Source organism: Ctenocephalides felis, unplaced genomic scaffold (genome assembly GCF_003426905.1).
Source record: "Ctenocephalides felis isolate EL2017-DRISC unplaced genomic scaffold, ASM342690v1 CF-g0.4_SCAFFOLD_03570, whole genome shotgun sequence".
Lineage (NCBI taxonomy): Eukaryota > Metazoa > Arthropoda > Insecta > Siphonaptera > Pulicidae > Ctenocephalides > Ctenocephalides felis.
In genome coordinates this window covers 4,334,588-4,353,028 of record NW_020539724.1, presented here as the reverse complement: position 1 = coordinate 4,353,028, position 18,441 = coordinate 4,334,588, and the positions used below count along the sequence as shown (strand labels likewise).

Here is an 18,441-nt window from a genome sequence, read left to right as displayed (position 1 = left end):
ATTATAAAGCTCTTTTTATGTGTAAAAATGCTTCAAAGAAATCATGGAAAATAATACAAATGTTCCAAATTGGTTGTTTATTTTCAGAAAATTCTTGGAATAATACTTTTAATATTTTATAATTATTAATAATTTCTTAGCTTTATTTCCTAACTATCTGAATATCATATCATTAATGTAGTCTATGAAAAATGGGTACATAAAATAGAAGTAGTGTTTATAAAATTTAAATTATATTTTTGAAAATATTTTATTTAGAATTTCTGTAGATATTCATACATTATTTTAATACTTAATATTTTCTATCTAATATTCTAATATTATACCTATTAAATAATCTAACTTCTGGAAATATCTTGCAGCTTTTAAGCGCTTCTGAGGGAAACCCAAACCCGAACTGAATGTTAACCCAGTCGTCTTTTAACCCTGTTTTCAATAAAAATAGAATAAGTTCAAAAATGTTTACTATCATTTAGCATTATTAACAAACAAGTTACTTTGAATTTAAAATTAAAAATACTTCAAATTTTATTATTTGTTTAATTTAATTACTTGCACTAAAACTGGCATTCTTACTTTTTCTTAAAACATGGTTTATTGGCATAAGGTGAATCGTGGACGCTTGTGTAGATTCTTGCTGTTTGCGAGCTGCGAAAATCCTTAAAAAAAATTACATTATATATAATTTGATATACAATAAACTAGTAAAAATAATATATAATCACTTTAATAATATTTCTTCTATTTTTTGCAGTTTTCAATTTGAGTTTATCTATTTCTTCCTTAAGTGGTCCTTCCATTATTCTAATACAACTTTCCCTCAGTTCCTAATAGACAAGTTGATTCATTTATCAGTTGAATATATTTAAGTATGTATATCCATTTAAATACTTACGTCTTCAATTAAAATGCCATGTTCAATGCACATTTCGGATAATTTCATAAAATCGTTTATAAATTCGTGTATTTTTTCCGGTATTTCGTCTATAAGAGATGTTTGGGCGTGTTTGCAGTAAGCCTGAAATGATAACTTATCAGTCAAAGGAGTCTTATTTCTTATGAAAGATCAAGATTGATACTAAAGTGCTAAGAGATTATAATATCCATATTTCAATTAACTTTTATTTAAATAATTTAAAATGCGTATTTCAATAACCTGAAGTCCCCTTAAAACAATTTGGTGAGCCACGAGCAACTTTTGGCAAGTTTCGTTAGTTAAAACTTCTGTTTTCCTGGCGGCGGTAAACAATTTTCCTAACTTAATAATCTGTGAAATAAATCGGCATTTATTTATCCTGCGATTAATATTATTTTGCTTAACTGTTCTTAACATTACCTGTCTCTGAAAATCATAAACATAATTTCTAGAAAATCTTGAATAAAATTCTATGTCTCGTTTTTGTGATTTCAGCAGTTCTTCTGGTGAATCAGCATCTAAATATCTCTTAGGCGATATCGTCTTCCTACAAGTAAAATTATCATAATAAAGAAAACTAATTTAAAAATTAAATTAATTGATTGAATTACAATTCATCGAGAGCTTCCGCAATTTTGAATCGACTTTTGTCAATTTTATCCTTAAAAAATGGGTCAGCAATTATGTAATCGTTCAAACTAAGTATCTTTTTTCCATTATCAATCTCATTAGTTATTGAAGAATTATTGCGCAAATCTGTGTTAATAGACATTTTGAATGAATGAAAATCATGGAATGATTCAATGTCGTCTGATTCGTTTTCATATAACTCTTGGAGTATTTGTTCTGTGCTAAAGCTTAATCGTCGTGATTTTTCCAAAATTTTATCACGATCTATATGACAATTTTTGAATAAATCTGAATTATTGCTGATATCTTCGTCCAATTCAGTTATGCTATCGAAGTATTCAGAATTGAGTTCTTCATTCAGACTTTCAAGATTGATTTCAGGTACAAAATATTTTGAATTTATTTTAAAATCAGTTTTAACTGGTGATGATTTTGGTCGTATTGATTTTTGCTTTTTGAGTAACCTCGTTTCTCCTATTCTAATATCTGGTAGACTTTCTGAGTCTATTTCGACGATACTTGGTCTATTTACTTCATTAGATTCGTCCAACGAAATTTCCAGGAATTTTGAGCATGTGTTCTTTATATTTTCTTGCTATGAGGTAAAAATTAGTGTTTTATTATTTTTTGTTTTATATAATGGTTTTATTAAATACTGAAGTGAATAAAATTATTGAATTGAAATTAGGGTGAAAAATCTTGTCAACTGTCATAGGTATTAATCTGATGTCATTTTTTCTACGCAATTTATGAAATTTCAAATATTCAAATTGCAAACAACCTGATATTAATAAAAAGATTTATTCATGGACATTGCTGCATTAAAATTATAAATATATGATCCTATTAGTTAATTATATATTTAAAAGTTACCAGAAGTATATTAGGGCAATAGCTAGATTTTGAACAATCAGGCCAGTGCGCATGATCTTTAAATAGATTTTCTGCATTGAAGACTTCGCTTTCATGGAAATCTTCCCAAATACGAAGTTCTGACTTCCTTTGTCGATTTCGTTGTACTTTTTTAATAACTTGACTCAGATCTTCTTCTATTACATACTACAACATCAAAATAAAATTTAAAATATATATTTTTTATTAGTAGAGCTAATTGTAGTGATCCACTTCATTTCATTTTCTTTACCTTCATTTGATCACCAGGCTCAAAATTATCACTAGTTTCGCACAAATCGACCATATTTATACTTTATGAAATATATTGCCAATAAAGCTGATAAATAATAAATTATTTGGATAACTGTTTACATATGTTAATGTTGTATGATGTTGCCAAGTTCGAGCGATGCTCGCTCGTTCCTATAGTAACAGTCATAATAATAAAATTAATTGCCATCGTGAATCAGAATTTTAGAGGTTAGTCATGTGTAGTTTATAGATTAAACTACATAGGTACTCATGATAGAAAAAAAAGTGAACAAATTAATGATTTCAAAGAGAAAATAACAGATGTTTCAAAATAAAGAACCATTTAAAACTGCCGATGGTGTTGTTTGTTCGAGAATAAAATTGCCACCAATTCGACAACGTCCTACTTTTGTTCTTCACAAGGTGGCACCTTTGCTGGAATTAGAACCATCGGTTTTAGAAAATCTAACACTTAAGGTAATAATAATAAATTGAATTAATTTTTATTTGATGGAAAAATGTTGTGCAACCTGCTTGGTATCAAGGATGCCAATGGCAGTACATTTAGTAATTTTTAGAAAATATAAGCGTTAACTTATTGTTTCAAAATTTTCTCACATGGACATTTTAATTGGAAATAAATAAAAGGCCTGTAATTGTTTGTATACAAATTATATAATTCTAAATGCAATTGTTATAAACTTTGCAATTTCAAACACATTTGCGTATTCTTCATTATAATCTCTGTAAGTATATGTAAAATAAAGTAAAAAATATTTTAAGTATCTTGATTCGTATATTATTATCGATTCTCTTCTTAACCATTTTGTATTTGCGCCACCCTTAAACTGAGGTAAATGACTACACATTACCACAAATTACAAGTGATTCCGAAAAAATTCTAGTAAAAACATAATCCTGTCTAAAAATTTTGTAATTGATACTGAATGTACAAAAAAATTATGCGCATCGTGTTTTAAAGGTACAGCTTAGATCACCTAGAAGTTTTGATTGCTGTTAAATGAATAAATATATCCATATATATTTAATATATTTGTATATTTAATGGTAAAAACTAATAAGAAGAAATGTTTGATATCTTAAATATTGTTTTTGTGCAAACTATGTGTAGGAGGTGATTCCTCCCAGTATCAAAATCAATATGACGCATGCGCCCTTAAATGCACATAGTACTTGTAAAAAGGCGTGGATTTGACCATATGCAGACTAATATTAGTAGTTTTTGTGCAATAATAATGATACAATAAATTAACAAAATCTTAATTGGTTTATGTGAAAATGATTAATTGAACGGTAATTATTAATCGAGCAAGCCTGGGCGTAAGTCTGCTCAAATGAAAGGATTATTATTGAAGGTAGAGTGATCAGTCGGCCGGTGTTTGTGATTTACCAGTTTCTTATTTATCAATAGTAGAAATAGTTGATTCAATCCCATTTACATAAACGAAATAAAAATCAAAATATCTTGCTTTTATAAATATAAAAAACATTGGATCAGCTGCCTAATTTTTGTCAAATTCAACCCGCAAAGAATAAGGCTTCAAATCATAAGATTTTTAATGTCTAATAATATTCTTAGATATTGCATTAAGTAGCATATTTTTATTAGGCGCCGTATAAATATTATTATTTAAATTGTTCTAATTAAGAGAATTTAATCTTGTTACAGTAAATTATTGTTCAATTTTTAAATATAAACATATGACACTATAACGTAATGTAGTATTTTTTCCTATGAGTCATATCATCGCGGTGCATATATTTGCATTCATTTCCACGAACTCTATCGACACACTAGGAAGTTATTATACTATATATTATTTCAGAAATAAATATTTAAAATTTGGGAGAATAAAATCTAAACTTCAGTATTTAAAATTATATTGTGAACCTAATAACTTAATATAATAATCCAGTGATCGTTTTCGATATGGCATCAAAAGTTTTAGTAAAAATGCCGTCGGTATCTTTTCCACAGGTATGTATAAATAGTCAGTGATAATTATTAGAACATGTTAAGAATGATATCATGTTTATAATATTTTTTTAAATATTGGAATTTTTAAATAGTTGAGTTGGAGTATACCAACAAACCTATCAATTTTATATTTGTTATTATGAGTTTCACTTAATTATTTAATATTTATAGGATATTCCTCAAAACAACAATGGAAATACTGGTGACGAATCTTATCAACAACAAATTGACAAATCAAATTTGGGTAACCCGACAAAAGCGAATCAAAATAACCAGCGCAATGTTCATGAACCAAGTTCTCCTCCATTGTACCCACCAAGACCTCTGGATCCGATAATAAGATTTTTGCAAGAACAACATCAGTTGATGTTAGCTGGTTTGCATGCTGAGATTGAGTCTCTAAAGAAGAAAAATACAGGTAAATAGTGTTCTAGAACGGTTGATTTAAATTATATTACAAGACCATGAATAATACCAATGAATTCGAGTCTTTAATGCTATCAAAATAAAATTTTCATTTATAATATATTTTAGAGCTCCAGTTTCAATTGGTTTTCTCCAAAAATAAGACAAACGCCCCTTGCAGCATTCCTTCGTCTCCGGAAGATGATTCTAAATCTCAGGTCTGTTTTATTCATCCTAATAATATACGATATTAATTAACTAAATTATAATTATCGATTGCACTCTGTTTAGATTTCTTTAAGCCCAAAAGAGATCAATGAATCGCCGCTTCAAGTTGAGCTTTTAGAAAAAGAGTTATCGGAAACTAAATTGTCTCTACAACATGCGAACACAAGAAGTGCGTGTTTGGCCGCTTTGGTCGACGAGCAGAATAAGTAAGTTTTTGTTTCCAACTACTATTTTTGTTACACATTTATAATAATGTGTAACAAAAATGTAAATTTTTGTTTATCACATTTTTTTATTAGAAAAATCGAAGCATTACGAGCTACAGGCTCCGAAGAAAAAGATCCTGATCCAGATTTGCAACATGCTTTGCAGGAATCTGAGAGACTTGTGAGATGCTTGCGCAGAGAAAACGACGAACAAAGAAGAGAGGTAATATTTCCATTACTATGCTGCTTATTTTTATACTTTTGTTTTTTATAATTGAACTGTTATGATTCAGTTAGCTTCCTTAAGGGCCGCAGTGGCTGGTCAGGAGAATGCAAATCAAAATCAAGCTTGCGCAAGCAATGGACGTGGCCAACGTGGAAGAAATCAACCTAATGCAAGAAACAACGCAGGAAACAACCGCAATATGGGCAATCACCAATCAGGAAGACAAGGTGGTCACCAATATGAACAACAACGATTTCCAAGACTTCCTACACAAAACTTCTGGCACCAAAACGGGTAAATTGCATATATAATAAGTGCAGTTTATATTTAAACTGAAAATAAAAACATTTTTGTCTACAGAAAAATGGACGAGAACGAGAAATCGGATCCAAATTTTCAAGGTGCATTACAAGAAGCTGAACGAGTAGTCAGATGTCTTCAAAGAGAAAATGATGACCAGAGAAGAGAAGTTAGTATTATAGATTAAGTTTATTGAGTGCAAATATCAATTCATTATAATTTATATTTCAGTTAGCAACATTAAGGGCTGCTCTTGCTGGTCAAAATCAACCCGGTGGCAGTACACAACGCAGTCAGCGCGGAAAAAATCCAGCAAATCCTCGAAACAATAGTGGAAATAATCGTCATCAGACTGGAAGGCAGGGCGGACACCAATACGAACAGCAGCCAAGATTTCCTAGATTGCAATCACAAAGCTTTTGGAACCAAAGAGGCCAAGATTTTGGGAACTCGGAGAGATAAATTAGAAGAACTTTTAGAACATCTAATTTAAGTAGAAAATTGCTCAAATAACTGCGATCACTGTGTTGTATCCATGATAATATTGCTTGCATTAATTATTTCATATGTATTCATATTGCACTCATGTTATCAATCAGATTAATAATTAAATTCTATTTAATATAGAAACGTATACTGAATAACTAACAACTGATCAATATTAAAGTACAGTTTCCTTCACTGAAATACAATAAATTAGCGACAAATATACAATTATAAATATTTCATTAATTCTATTGAGTAATACATAATGTTAACTGTGATTCCTTTTATATATATAAGTATGCTATATATGTTGTTGTGAACAATAGGCTAATCTAATTATATTATAGCTAACATATTATAATATTACATTTTCATAATATAATGAAGTGTTCTTTGAAATATATTTCATTGTTTCTAAACTGAGGTTTACTTTTAATGAATCAAATATATACATGATTTCATAAAATTATAATATAGGTTTAAGATCACGAATTCAACGATAATTCTAATATGTGTTCTGTTTTCAAAAATATAGAATATAAAATCAAATTTAATAAAATAAACGGTTTTCTACCCCTGGTTTGTTCCACGTTTTGCACTATTATTTTGGCGCTCTTTTAAATGTCAGATGTCCGCGCAAACGTTCACCTGCAACATGTGAGGTTAAGCTGTTCGTCAATTGTTGAATTTTCAGTTTCTTTAATTTTATTATCATAACTATTATTTTTAATATGAAATAATTTTATTTATGTTAATGAGGAGTGTGCTTTTATGAATCATATTTTATAAAAATCATTTTTAACTGCATAACTTGATTGTTCTTATATTATTGTTATTTTAATTTTTTGTTTTATAATATAATTTGAAAAAATAAACAATATGACTAAATCTATTGTGGTACAAGAAGACTTAAAAGAGAACTTAAATGGAAACAATGAACTAATAACTGAAAAAGACAAAGAAAAGGCTCTGAAAAAGTATGTTTGTAATTAGAATAAATGAAAATTAAGAGTAATTATTTATCATAATTCTATATTTCAGAAATAGCACAAATTCGATACAACCGACTATCTCAAGCATGTTCAAACGTAAACGAAAGGTATTAAATCAACAATCTAAAATGTCGAAAGGTATTTATTGAGAATATTCATTACATTAGTTGCCATATTTATTTTAGGCTTCAGAAGACAATGATGTTAAACCATTATCTGATAAAAGTAATGAAAATCAGAGTCTTATTGAACCAGAATCTAAAGATACAAACGATGAAGGTCTTATGAAGAAAATTAAGATGTCCGGTAATAATAATTTAACTTCATTTTCTTTTTAAAATTTATATATCACCTTCTCACAGCGTTTAAAATTTTTTATATTTTTAACTATGGAATTCAATTCTAGAAACGGTGCGATGTAAAGACTGCTATCAAATAGATGGTCATAGCAACGTTTCATACTATGAAGGCCATCCTGTTGGAGCTCTGTCAGAATTAGAAGCAATGTTTCACAAAAATGTTGCACTGATTGAAGGGCATGAGTTGGAACGAGCACAGTTTAAACTAACAGAATTTTCAGTATTTTGTAAATCTAGTCATATGTGTTCTTTTGATACAGGTTTAATTGAAAAGAATGTCAAACTTTACTTTTCGGGATATATGAAATGTATTATTGATGAAAGTACTGGTATAGATTCAGCTGTACCAATGTACAGCGAAGCTCCTATTGTGGAATGGTAAATATTTCAGTTGATGCTTTCCAAATTTTGTTATCTTTTGCCTTGTATATTTTTCAAAAACAGGCAGTATCAAATTTAGAGAAAATAGTTCTTATTTTGTCTCAATAATATTTTTTCAGGTGGATTTCTGGATATGATGGGACACAGCATAGTGTTGTAGGCTTCTCCACAGAATACGCTGAATATTATTTAATGAAACCTAGCAAAAAATATGCCAATATAATGCAGTCGACTTATGAAAAAGCTGCTATGTCGAAAGCTTTTATAGAATATTTGTTGGATAATTGTGAAACTGACCCATCCTATGAGGACATGCTGGCACATTTGCAAGCATGTGTACCTCCACAAGGTTTTGATCCTTATACTGAAGAATCTATTTTGAGACATGCACAATTTATTTGTGACCAGGTATTATAGTATTAATATATAAATATATAAGTTAGATTTTATATCATTTTGGTTTGTTAGATTGCATCCATTGACTCCTGTGAACCTGAAGAAACACCTTTAATAACTTTACGGTGTATAAGAACACTTATTAATCTGGTAGGAATAAAATTCACAAAATCAGCTACAAAAAAGTCTGATAAGTCAGCACTGAAAAGAAAGAGGGTTTTTACTAAAGCTACAACTACTGCTATAGTACAGGAGGTATAATATTTACATCACAAATATAATTGTACAAACAAAATCTATTCAAACATATACTCAAACCAATGTTGTTTCTTTTTTTGATTGGAATAGATATTTGAGTCATTTTTCCCTGAACAATTGGATGGGGAAAACAAATCATTAACATTGCGACGCAAACGATGCGGTGTTTGTGATAATTGTCAAAAGCCAGATTGTGGACAATGTACAGCTTGTTTAGCCATGGTTAAATTTGGAGGTAGTGGAAGGACCAAGAAGGCTTGCCATCATAGAATTTGTCCTAACATGGCCGTACAGGTAAAAATCCTTGTTTGTGCATTTTTCTTATAAACATTAATCCACTATTAGTATCTAATTATGCAATTTAATGCCTTTTGTAATAAGTTAAATGATAAAAATTTATTTAAATATAATAATATTCAATATTTAAATATTATATATTTTGAATACTAGGAAGCTGAAGAGTCAGATCCTGAAGATGAGGAAGATTATAATGAAAAAGTGGAAGCAAAGTCCATTTTAGAGAAAAAGAAAGACACTGTTGATATGTCTTTCATTTCTGTACCAGGAAATAATAAAGCTTCATGGCTAGGAGAGTATCGGACTGAGGGCTCTTATAAATATTATAATTCCTGTCAGGTATAGTTGAAATGAGTTATTAGTATTAGATTATCTCTATCTGTGAATAACATCAGCAACTATACTCTTTTTAATTGTTCAATCAACATTTAGTCTTAATACATAGAAATAAATGTAAATTGCAGTCTTAAAATGCTGCCACTGTACAATATTATGTATTTTTGCTCTAAATTCATAGATTTCTGAAAATGTTTACCAAAACGGCGATTTTGTTATGCTAGAACATAAAGATTCATCAGAAACCATAGCTCAGATAATGTACTTTTATGAAAAATCTGGTTCAAAAATGTTTCATGTTCAATTTTACGCTCGAGGATCAGAAACTATATTAGGAAGTATAAGCCATTCGAAAGAGGTAATATTTTAATTCACATCCAGATTTTCATATGTATGAATGTTGATACATCTTTTAATTTCAGCTTTTTATATTAAATTCATGCCAATCGCTTAAGCTTGATGTTATTCGTAAGAAGGTAATTGTGGATCATAAAGTGCCGCCCAAAAATTGGGCTATGTTGGGGGGTTTCAAAGATGAAGATGATGTGGATTATGATGACTCAATGTTTTTCTTCCAAAAGAGATATGACGAGTATGTATATCCATCTCAATATCATTTTTTATTTCTACATAAATGAAGTATTTAGTTGATATACTATTTCATGTATTAATCCATTTCTATTATTTTATTTCTTCAGTAAAACTGCTCGCTTTGAGGATCCTGATATTTTGATAAATGAATTTAAAATTGATGCAGAAATGGACTTTTGTCCAAGTTGCAATTTTAATAAAATTCAAGAAGGCTATCTTATGCCTCATTTAACTGAATCAAAAGATGCAGTATTGTGGAGAGGATTGATGTAAGTTTGAATGTAACTTGATTGAATTTAAATATATTTTATCATTATTGAAAACATTACATGTTCATTTATGCATTTGTAAATTTGCAGATTTTCTGTTGGTGATGCCATTTTATTAAATTCAGATAAATATGATTTGAAAAATTATAATGAAGAAACACAACTTAAGGTATTGATTAAAATATTAGTAGTGTTTGTATCAAACTCACTGAGAAAAAATGTTTCAGGCGATTAAACTTGAAAATGTTGATGATTCTGAATATCCTGAATATTATAGGAAGGCAGATAACAACATGAGAGGCTCTAATGTATTTACAGCTCAACCATTTGGTCTAGCTTATATTTCAGAAATATATACTAAACATAAGGTAAGTTTCAGTATAATGGTCAAAGTTAATTAAATGCAATTAATTAACTTTGACCATTAATTAATAAATTTGATCAATTTTTCAGGGCTCAGAAGCATCAGATATTTATATGAAAGTTTATCGTTTATATCGTCCAGAAAACATTCCTAATATTAAGCATAGTATGCTTGATTTAAATTTAGTTTATTGGTCTGATGAGAGTAAGTGGTTATTAACTAAATTACTACATAAAAACTGTTTCAATCTTATGAATTTTTTTCTCCTGTTGCAGTGATAAGTATAAATTTCTTGGAAAATGTAGCAGGCAAATGTTATTTATTATATGCTGGTGCTACAGATATAGATATAGATGAGTGGACTGCAAAAGGTCCTTACAGATTTTATTTCAAAGACATTTACGATTATAAAGAGAAAAAAATCAAGCCAGTTACTGGAGGACTTCCTGCCAGCATTGGAAGCTCTGGCAAAGGTAATTATATAAAATAACAATGGCATGTGAAGTCTATGAATAATAAGTCTTCTAAATATTAATATAATTTCAAAAACTGGATAGTTTTTCTCTTTCAATAATTATAAGGAAAAATTTAACAAATAATTAAATAAGTGTATTAGAATAAATCTAGCAAAATGAATTTTAAGGGTTTAAATTGATCTGTAGGCAAGGGCGGTAAAGGCGGGAAGGGCAGTAGTAAATTCAAGAGTTCAGTAACAGAGAAAAAACCAAACACGCAACCTATGCCAGAATATGTAGAAGTTTGTACACCACTGAGAACTTTGGATGTATTTGCTGGCTGTGGAGGCTTATCTGAAGGTTTACATCAATCAGGAATATCGAAATCAGAATGGGCAATTGAATTTGATAGATCTGCTGCATCTGCTTATAAACTAAATAATCCAGACACAGTTGTACTAAATGAAGACTGCAATTATATTTTAAGAGATGCTATGGATGGTATGTTATTTATTTAAGCAATCTTAGATTATTGCTTTCAATCATATAAACTTTTACACATTCCTCAAATTAATAAAAAAAAATACAATTCTTAGGTATAACCCATACAAAATCAAACCAGCCTATACCTTTAAGAGGTGAAGTAGAGTTGCTTTGCGGTGGACCACCTTGCCAAGGTTTCTCCGGAATGAATAGATTCAATAAATTGGAATATTCATTATTCAAAAACTCACTTGTAGCTACATATCTTTCATATTGTGACTTCTACAGGTAATTTTAAATATAATTTTTTTGTGACATGCATGTTACTTCAAAAACAATTATTTGCAGGCCAAAATTCTTCATTCTGGAGAATGTACGCAATTTTGTGGCCTTCAAAGGAGGTATGGTTTTGAAACTAACTTTACGGTGTTTAATTGCAATGGGTTATCAATGCACTTTTGGAATTTTACAAGCTGGAAATTATGGTGTTCCACAGACAAGAAGAAGGTAATTCATAAGAAAGGTGTTTCAAGTAAATTTGAATAACATATTATTCATTCTTAAATTATAGACTTATAATTTTGGCCGCTGCACCTGGAGAAAAACTACCGACATATCCAGAACCAAGTCATGTATTCAATAGGAGAGCTTGCACATTGTCTGTTCAAATCGATGGCAAAAAGTATTCCAATAACATATTCTGGGAAGATCAAGCACCTTACAGAACAATCACTATTAGAGATGCTATGTCAGATTTACCACCTATATCCAGTGGAAATAACACCATTGAACAAGATTATGATAACATTCCCCAGAGGTAAATGATAAACATCTCATCGGATGATTTGTTTTATTTGTGTTATTCATTTTAATATTTAATTGTCAGCCATTTCCAACGTATGATGAGATTTGATGGTAAAGAAGTTCTTACAGAACATGTAGCAAAAGATCAATCAGCTTTGGTCCAAGCACGAATTTCATTAATCCCTACACATGTAGGAGCTGATTGGAGGGATCTTCCCAATCGAATCATGAAATTATTGGATGGAAAAATGTGTGATGTAAGTTTTTTAATTTTACCAGAAAATTTGAATAGTAATTCTACTTATCACTTGAAACATATGTTCTTAGTTATTGCGCTATAGTTATGATGATCGGAAAAATGGAAGGAGTCCGTCTGGTTTAAAACGTGGTGTTTGTGCTTGTGCTTCTAAAAGGCCTTGCAATTCTTATGATAGACAATTTAACACTCTCATTCCATGGTGTCTACCTCATACAGCTAATAGGCATAATAATTGGGCTGGACTTTATGGTATGTTATTTAAATCATTCACTAAATTATCTTGTTTATTTAGTTTTTTGTGCAAATTTAATAATTAGGAATATAGTAGTAAGTTATGCTTGATTTATAGGTCGTTTGGATTGGAATGGTTACTTTGGAACAACCATCACTAATCCTGAACCTATGGGAAAACAAGGAAGAGTCTTGCATCCTGAGCAACACAGAGTAGTTAGTGTCCGTGAATGTGCAAGGTCTCAAGGATTTCCTGATTGCTACAAATTTTATGGTCATATTGTTGATAAACATAGACAAGTTGGAAATGCAGTACCACCACCATTAGCTCGTGCAATTGGCATGGAGATACGCAAATGTTTAGTAACAAAATCATAGTAACATAACTGCTGCAAATGCAATTGTTTGTGATATATGCATTTATTGAAATTTATGAATTTATGAAGACTATTTATTATCCCTTAATGTTATAGTAGTTACCATGTTTTGAGGTAATTTGTAATATTTTAATAAACATTAAAATTTTAACAATTGTTTATTTTACTTTCTATTTGTACTTACTTGAATATATTGGCTCACAAATTTGCTAGAATTATTGACACAACTGGCACTTTGAATAACTGATTGTTTTGAATGATTTATGTTTAGTCAGTGTTAAAATTGTCAATCAAATAATTTCTAAATTTCATATCCAAGATATAACGTACACTAAAAAAATAGAACTATAAAATTTGTATTCAATAAATTGCATTTTAATTTTCTTGTTTAAATAGTAAAGACAGTTTGAATAAGAATTGAAAATGACTGTTGCATGACTATTGCAATGAAGTTCTGTTCAATAAGTTGTGCCAACTTTGCAGTAGAGTGAACATTTTTTAATGTTGGTAAACATGGGAGATAAGAAGTTACCTTCACAGGATATTTGAACCTTGTTTGTTGCTGAACATGATTGAGACGCCATTGCCACATATTTTTCAACATGGAAGGACGTGTGTGTCGGGCTCGATTAAAAAAAACGTGGAAATTAATTATCTCATAATGGTGTTAGTTTCGAAAGGCTATATTTATATATGTAGACGCCAGCCTACCATTTTGGTTGATGGCGATGATCTGATATTATGATAAGGAAAAATCTGGACCACGAGGTATTTAATAGCTAACTATTTCCATATTTGTTCATTGTACTTTTCTACGAATAATCACGTATTAAAATTCAATAATTTCGAATTCTATTTAATTATTAAATTTACAATGATGGTTTCATCTTTCGGGACTGAGTCTTGATGTCAAATTTTTGCTGAGTTACTTTCTAATGAATCTATGCTTCTATTTGTTTTTTGCAATATTTCAAGAGATATTTATTTCAGATAACTGTAACCGCGCCAGTTAACTCGTTCAGGATGTGGTGTAAGTACTGCCTTCATATATTCCTGATAAATAATTTTCATGATGTTTATCGTGATCCGAGGGCTGATTGTTTGTGAATGTTAACTCTTTGACTGAATTAATGAACACCCTCTTATTTATTATGGAAATCTCTACAATCTTGTAATATTTACATGATTGTATTACAGTTTATGCTGTCTGAGCATAGAGAAGCACCTGGAACCATAAATGGTAAGCACATGTTCTTCAAAATGAATATATATACAATATTTCTTATGATGGTTACATCTTTCGGGACTGAATTCTTTGATGTCAGTTTTTAGCTGAGCAAATTAAGCATAGTAATAGATTTTCGTTGCAGTTACTGAAATTCTATATAGTTTATTATTTCTTACAGGCTTCTTGAAAACATGCATCACATCTCATGTCTACACATGTATCCTGCATTGATGAGAAGGTATGTATTTTAAGTAACATTCAATATAAATTATTTGCTATGATGGTATTTCATCTTTCGGGACTGAATTCTTTGATGTAAATTTTTAGCTGAGCATATTAAGCTTTGTAATAAATTTATGCTGCAATGATTGAAATTTACTATAGTTTATATTATTTTTTACAGGGTTGTTCAAATACACATCCATACATAATGTATGTACATATATCCTGCATTAGTGAAGAGGTATGTATTTAAAGAATTTAAAAAAATTATTTGCTATGATGGTATTTCATCTTTCGGGACTGACTTATTATTGATGTCAATTTAAGCTGAGCATATTTATTCAAATTACAGTATAATTTAGTGTATTACTTAAGGCATGTTTTCAATATAATTCTTATTTCAGAGTATACACCATCCCTGTTATAGAATGCAGAATCTACTGGTGAAGGTGAGTTTGTAATTAATTTCTAATTATATACTTTATTTCATCATGATGTTTTCATCTTTCGGGACTGAATCTTGATGTCAAAATATTTGCTGATTTAATAATTAGCTTTCTTAATTCATATGTTAATGAAGCATTACTAAAACTTTTTTTTTTATTACAGGTAAGATGCAAATTGAGGTGAGACATAATGGAATATATTATATATGCTGTATTATTGTGTTAATAAAATTATTTTAATAAATTGTTGTTTATTAAGTCATTACCTTAATTTACTCATATCAGATTTTTCTCTTTCAGCTCAATTTTATTAATCATAATTATATTTTTTATGGAAATACCATAAGTTTTGTAATACCATAATAATTACCAAAATAATTTTATTGAGATGTTTTACATTTTGTAACAAATTAATGTTTGTAGCCTTAATAGCTAGGAATTATTTTTAATATTCACATTTTATTGAAGGGCAGTTCAAAAATTCACAAACTTTATTTTGTCATTAATTTAATTTTCCCTTCTAGTTTGAAATGCATAGGTTTGTGTGTTCAGATTTAGGAACAGTGATAATTGGTTATTTGTGCATCAATATAAATTGCCATATTTTTTTTTTGAGTAAGCTTTATGATGATAATTTTAAACGTATGAAAAAAAGTTTAATTTGGAATCTGCAATTTTGCAATATGCAAGTGGTAAAAATTGTTCCTGTGTCGTATTTTGTATAAGGTGAAAATAGTTTTTTTTGTAAGTCAAGTACCAGTTTTCAAATCTCATGTTCAAAGGATATCAATTGGGAATCATGCTGATTAGTTTTTGCTACAGATCGACCTGGCCACTTCTGGTAATTAATTCATATTTTTATTTTATTATTTTACTGATTTTTTGCATCGTAAGTTCATATATTATCTAACTTCATAAAATATTATAGGCATGACTCAAATTAGCATAGATATTTTTTCTATTTTTACAATAATTTTATAAACACGTGGTTGTTTTCTGAAAAATTGAATTTTGCGTTTAGTATTCTAATTATCTTGGATTTAAAATAATTACGGCAATTCATTTTCAAAATTATTAATTTAGCATCTGAAAAACTTAAGATCCTTATCAGGCGTCTGTCCCCCGCATTTTGGATAACAAATATCCGGCTTCTATACACGTCGGGTCATTTCATGATAGATAACATGGCCAAAAAGAATTCTCCATCCGCTCATGATAAAAACTGTTGTATGGGGACAATGGTATATATTGTCTTATTATTGCCCTAAATTTTGCTAAAACATCTTAATAATTTTGCACATTTTTATTAATGTTAAAGAAACGGCGCGAGCGATCGCTGCACAAAATTAATCAACTCAAATCGTTTGAGTTTCATCAAATGAAATTTAACATATGGAGAAAGCATAAAATCAGAAAATCGGATTTTCTCGCATAAAAAAACTTTTTCTTTGGTAAATTCATAATTTTAAATTTAATAAAAAACTTAAATTATTATTTTACATATCAATTTTTTAAATAAACGGTTGGGCCGATCAATTGATAATCGTGGACCAAAAATTGTATCCATACATACATACACACACATCTATCAAATTTTTTCTAAGGCATGCCAAAATGTTCAGAAACTTTTGTAAAGTATAAATATATGCAAAAAAATTCATTTTCTATTTTTTGACGATTATTATATCTAACCCTGCAAGTAGTTTATAAATATTTCAAGTTGTTCCTAATGAAACACTCTGTTAAGAGGATTTTTAAGGAGCCGGAGTGCTAGTAATGCATGGCATCGTGCCTTAAGGGAAGTTGCTGGAACTTCTCGTACTGAAATAAAATTTTCTAAAAAAACTAAAAATTTTCGAAAATTTTGAAAAAAATCTATTTTTGAGAATTTTGAAGAAAATAACTTGAAAAATTTAGTTCTTTTATATTTCGAAAATTTTTGAGTATTTTGAACTTTTGTCAAAGCATTCGCTCTGCTTAGCTGTTTTAAAGAGCAGATATCGAAGCGTCGTTGCCCAAAGGATTTAATATTGGTACGGAACCTATAGAAATATGAACAAACTTTGTATCAATTATCAAAATCTCTATAAAATATCTGTTAATTTGATGTGCAAATGTCTAATTGTTATTTTTGACCGCCAAATGGCATTTTTTACATTTTTTATTGGATCTCGGAAACCGCTGGACCTGCCTTCCCAAAAATTTTAGCAGTTCTTCGCTTCGTCTTACGAATAAAATGCTTTTTGAATCATTCATATCGGACGCTCCGTTCTCTCAAAAACTGAATTACCATTTTTGGCACTTTTTGCCCTATACCATTTTGGTATCTTCGAAACGCCTGGACCTTTGCCTTTGCCAAAAACTAATCAGCACATGTTCCCAGTAATACAAAACGAATGTTGTTTGAATTATTCAAATCGGTTGTTCCGTGCTCTCTAAATCGGCGGCGAAAAAATTGTATCCGCACATACATACACACACACACAACCATCAATTTTTTCTAAGATATGCCAGAATGTTCAGAAATGTTTGAAACGTAACAGTACATAAAAATTTACATTTTCATTTTTTTGAGATTTCTATAAAACTTACCTTACGAAAAATTAAATATTGATTGATAGTCCAAATAGCACGATTGATAGTCTTAATACCATAATACATAATGGGTTGTACTCATAGAGATAAATAACGATAAGTATAAATGGTTATACTGTGTAATATTTCTAGTAAGCTATTTTAACTGGCGCTTGTATTACACTTGTATATAAAACAGTAGTGCATCGGTCTGCCCTTTACAAGCAGATATTTCAAAATTGCATTTGTATATCTGGAACAAATGCATCATACAGATCCATTTGCATCTATAAAGTATAAACTTAATGCTCGTGCTTCAGACGCACGTCTTTTCTTATTTGGTTGATGAGTGCTTTTGGTCATGTGGTGGGAGTCGTAATGAAATGGTACAGAGAAACAGCCTTACAGCCGCCGCGCTTGTGTGTGTTTCTTTATTCTTTTCCTCGTTCCAGCAGACACAACGTGCATCTGATCTCCAACATCTAATACATACAAGTAAACATGCTTTAACTCGACGCCTGCCAGTGCCTAGTATTTAGTATTTCTTAGTTTTGTGAATGAAACATACACACGACTG

General features: G+C 29.7%; 3 protein-coding genes, 1 long non-coding RNA gene and 2 other non-coding genes across 8 annotated transcripts; 5 read left to right on the top strand and 1 right to left on the bottom strand.

The window, feature by feature from the left end:
- Window positions 1-345: 345 nt before the first annotated feature.
- Window positions 346-13,780, bottom strand: LOC113383736. Of its 2 annotated transcripts, none has more exons than XM_026621991.1 (10): window positions 13,579-13,780; window positions 2,691-2,777; window positions 2,420-2,605; window positions 1,528-2,141; window positions 1,337-1,463; window positions 1,157-1,267; window positions 896-1,018; window positions 726-827; window positions 553-659; window positions 346-426 (listed from the first exon to the last, which is right to left on the bottom strand). In XM_026621991.1, exons 2-9 carry the CDS (start codon window positions 2,742-2,744, stop codon window positions 573-575), a joined length of 1,404 nt encoding a protein of 467 aa, XP_026477776.1. In that variant the 5' UTR covers window positions 2,745-2,777; window positions 13,579-13,780; the 3' UTR covers window positions 346-426; window positions 553-572. The 2 variants fall into 2 exon arrangements, with proteins under 2 accessions (XP_026477776.1, XP_026477775.1); XM_026621990.1 differs by having other exon boundaries at window positions 347-426; window positions 577-659.
- Window positions 3,931-6,752, top strand: LOC113383738. 2 transcript variants are annotated; one of them, XM_026621993.1, is made up of 8 exons: window positions 3,931-4,068; window positions 4,863-5,109; window positions 5,226-5,314; window positions 5,388-5,530; window positions 5,624-5,753; window positions 5,824-6,050; window positions 6,117-6,225; window positions 6,288-6,752. In XM_026621993.1, the coding sequence occupies exons 1-8, from the start codon at window positions 4,048-4,050 to the stop codon at window positions 6,516-6,518; spliced, it is 1,197 nt and encodes a 398-aa protein (XP_026477778.1). In that variant the 5' UTR covers window positions 3,931-4,047; the 3' UTR covers window positions 6,519-6,752. The 2 variants fall into 2 exon arrangements, with proteins under 2 accessions (XP_026477778.1, XP_026477777.1); XM_026621992.1 differs by lacking the exon at window positions 3,931-4,068 and adding an exon at window positions 4,631-4,691.
- LOC113383725 (DNA (cytosine-5)-methyltransferase PliMCI-like) lies at window positions 7,183-13,472 on the top strand. Its single transcript, XM_026621974.1, has 22 exons — window positions 7,183-7,519; window positions 7,584-7,641; window positions 7,720-7,840; window positions 7,941-8,271; window positions 8,394-8,682; window positions 8,743-8,925; window positions 9,019-9,222; window positions 9,379-9,564; window positions 9,743-9,919; window positions 9,984-10,153; window positions 10,260-10,421; window positions 10,512-10,590; window positions 10,649-10,789; window positions 10,875-10,989; window positions 11,061-11,258; window positions 11,448-11,741; window positions 11,837-12,011; window positions 12,072-12,230; window positions 12,295-12,540; window positions 12,610-12,784; window positions 12,855-13,035; window positions 13,136-13,472. The coding sequence occupies exons 1-22, from the start codon at window positions 7,422-7,424 to the stop codon at window positions 13,393-13,395; spliced, it is 4,002 nt and encodes a 1,333-aa protein (XP_026477759.1). The 5' UTR covers window positions 7,183-7,421; the 3' UTR covers window positions 13,396-13,472.
- Window positions 13,781-13,981: 201 nt separating the features above from the next.
- Window positions 13,982-15,477, top strand: LOC113383750. The gene is made up of 6 exons (XR_003367756.1): window positions 13,982-14,162; window positions 14,385-14,634; window positions 14,801-14,860; window positions 15,026-15,085; window positions 15,249-15,293; window positions 15,454-15,477. It is a non-coding gene; the product is annotated as an uncharacterized LOC113383750 (long non-coding RNA).
- LOC113383944 lies at window positions 14,893-14,959 on the top strand. Its single transcript, XR_003367896.1, has one exon. It is a non-coding gene; the product is annotated as a small nucleolar RNA SNORD2 (small nucleolar RNA).
- LOC113383942 lies at window positions 15,114-15,181 on the top strand. Its single transcript, XR_003367895.1, has one exon. It is a non-coding gene; the product is annotated as a small nucleolar RNA SNORD2 (small nucleolar RNA).
- Window positions 15,478-18,441: the final 2,964 nt, after the last annotated feature.

Coding starts and splice junctions, on each gene's coding strand:
- LOC113383736 (XM_026621990.1), bottom strand. CDS start 2,744: ATGGTCGATTTGTGCGAAACTAGTGATAATTTTGAGCCTGGTGATCAA. Junction 2,142..2,419: donor ATTGCCCTAATATACTTCTG/GTAACTTTTAAA, acceptor TTTACCTCATAG/CAAGAAAATATAAAGAACAC. Junction 1,464..1,527: donor GCGGAAGCTCTCGATGAATT/GTAATTCAATCA, acceptor TTTTACTTGTAG/GAAGACGATATCGCCTAAGA.
- LOC113383725 (XM_026621974.1), top strand. CDS start 7,422: ATGACTAAATCTATTGTGGTACAAGAAGACTTAAAAGAGAACTTAAAT. Junction 8,272..8,393: donor GAAGCTCCTATTGTGGAATG/GTAAATATTTCA, acceptor ATATTTTTTCAG/GTGGATTTCTGGATATGATG. Junction 10,591..10,648: donor ATGAAGAAACACAACTTAAG/GTATTGATTAAA, acceptor AAAATGTTTCAG/GCGATTAAACTTGAAAATGT.
- LOC113383738 (XM_026621992.1), top strand. CDS start 4,644: ATGGCATCAAAAGTTTTAGTAAAAATGCCGTCGGTATCTTTTCCACAG. Junction 5,315..5,387: donor AAGATGATTCTAAATCTCAG/GTCTGTTTTATT, acceptor CACTCTGTTTAG/ATTTCTTTAAGCCCAAAAGA. Junction 6,051..6,116: donor AACTTCTGGCACCAAAACGG/GTAAATTGCATA, acceptor TTTTGTCTACAG/AAAAATGGACGAGAACGAGA.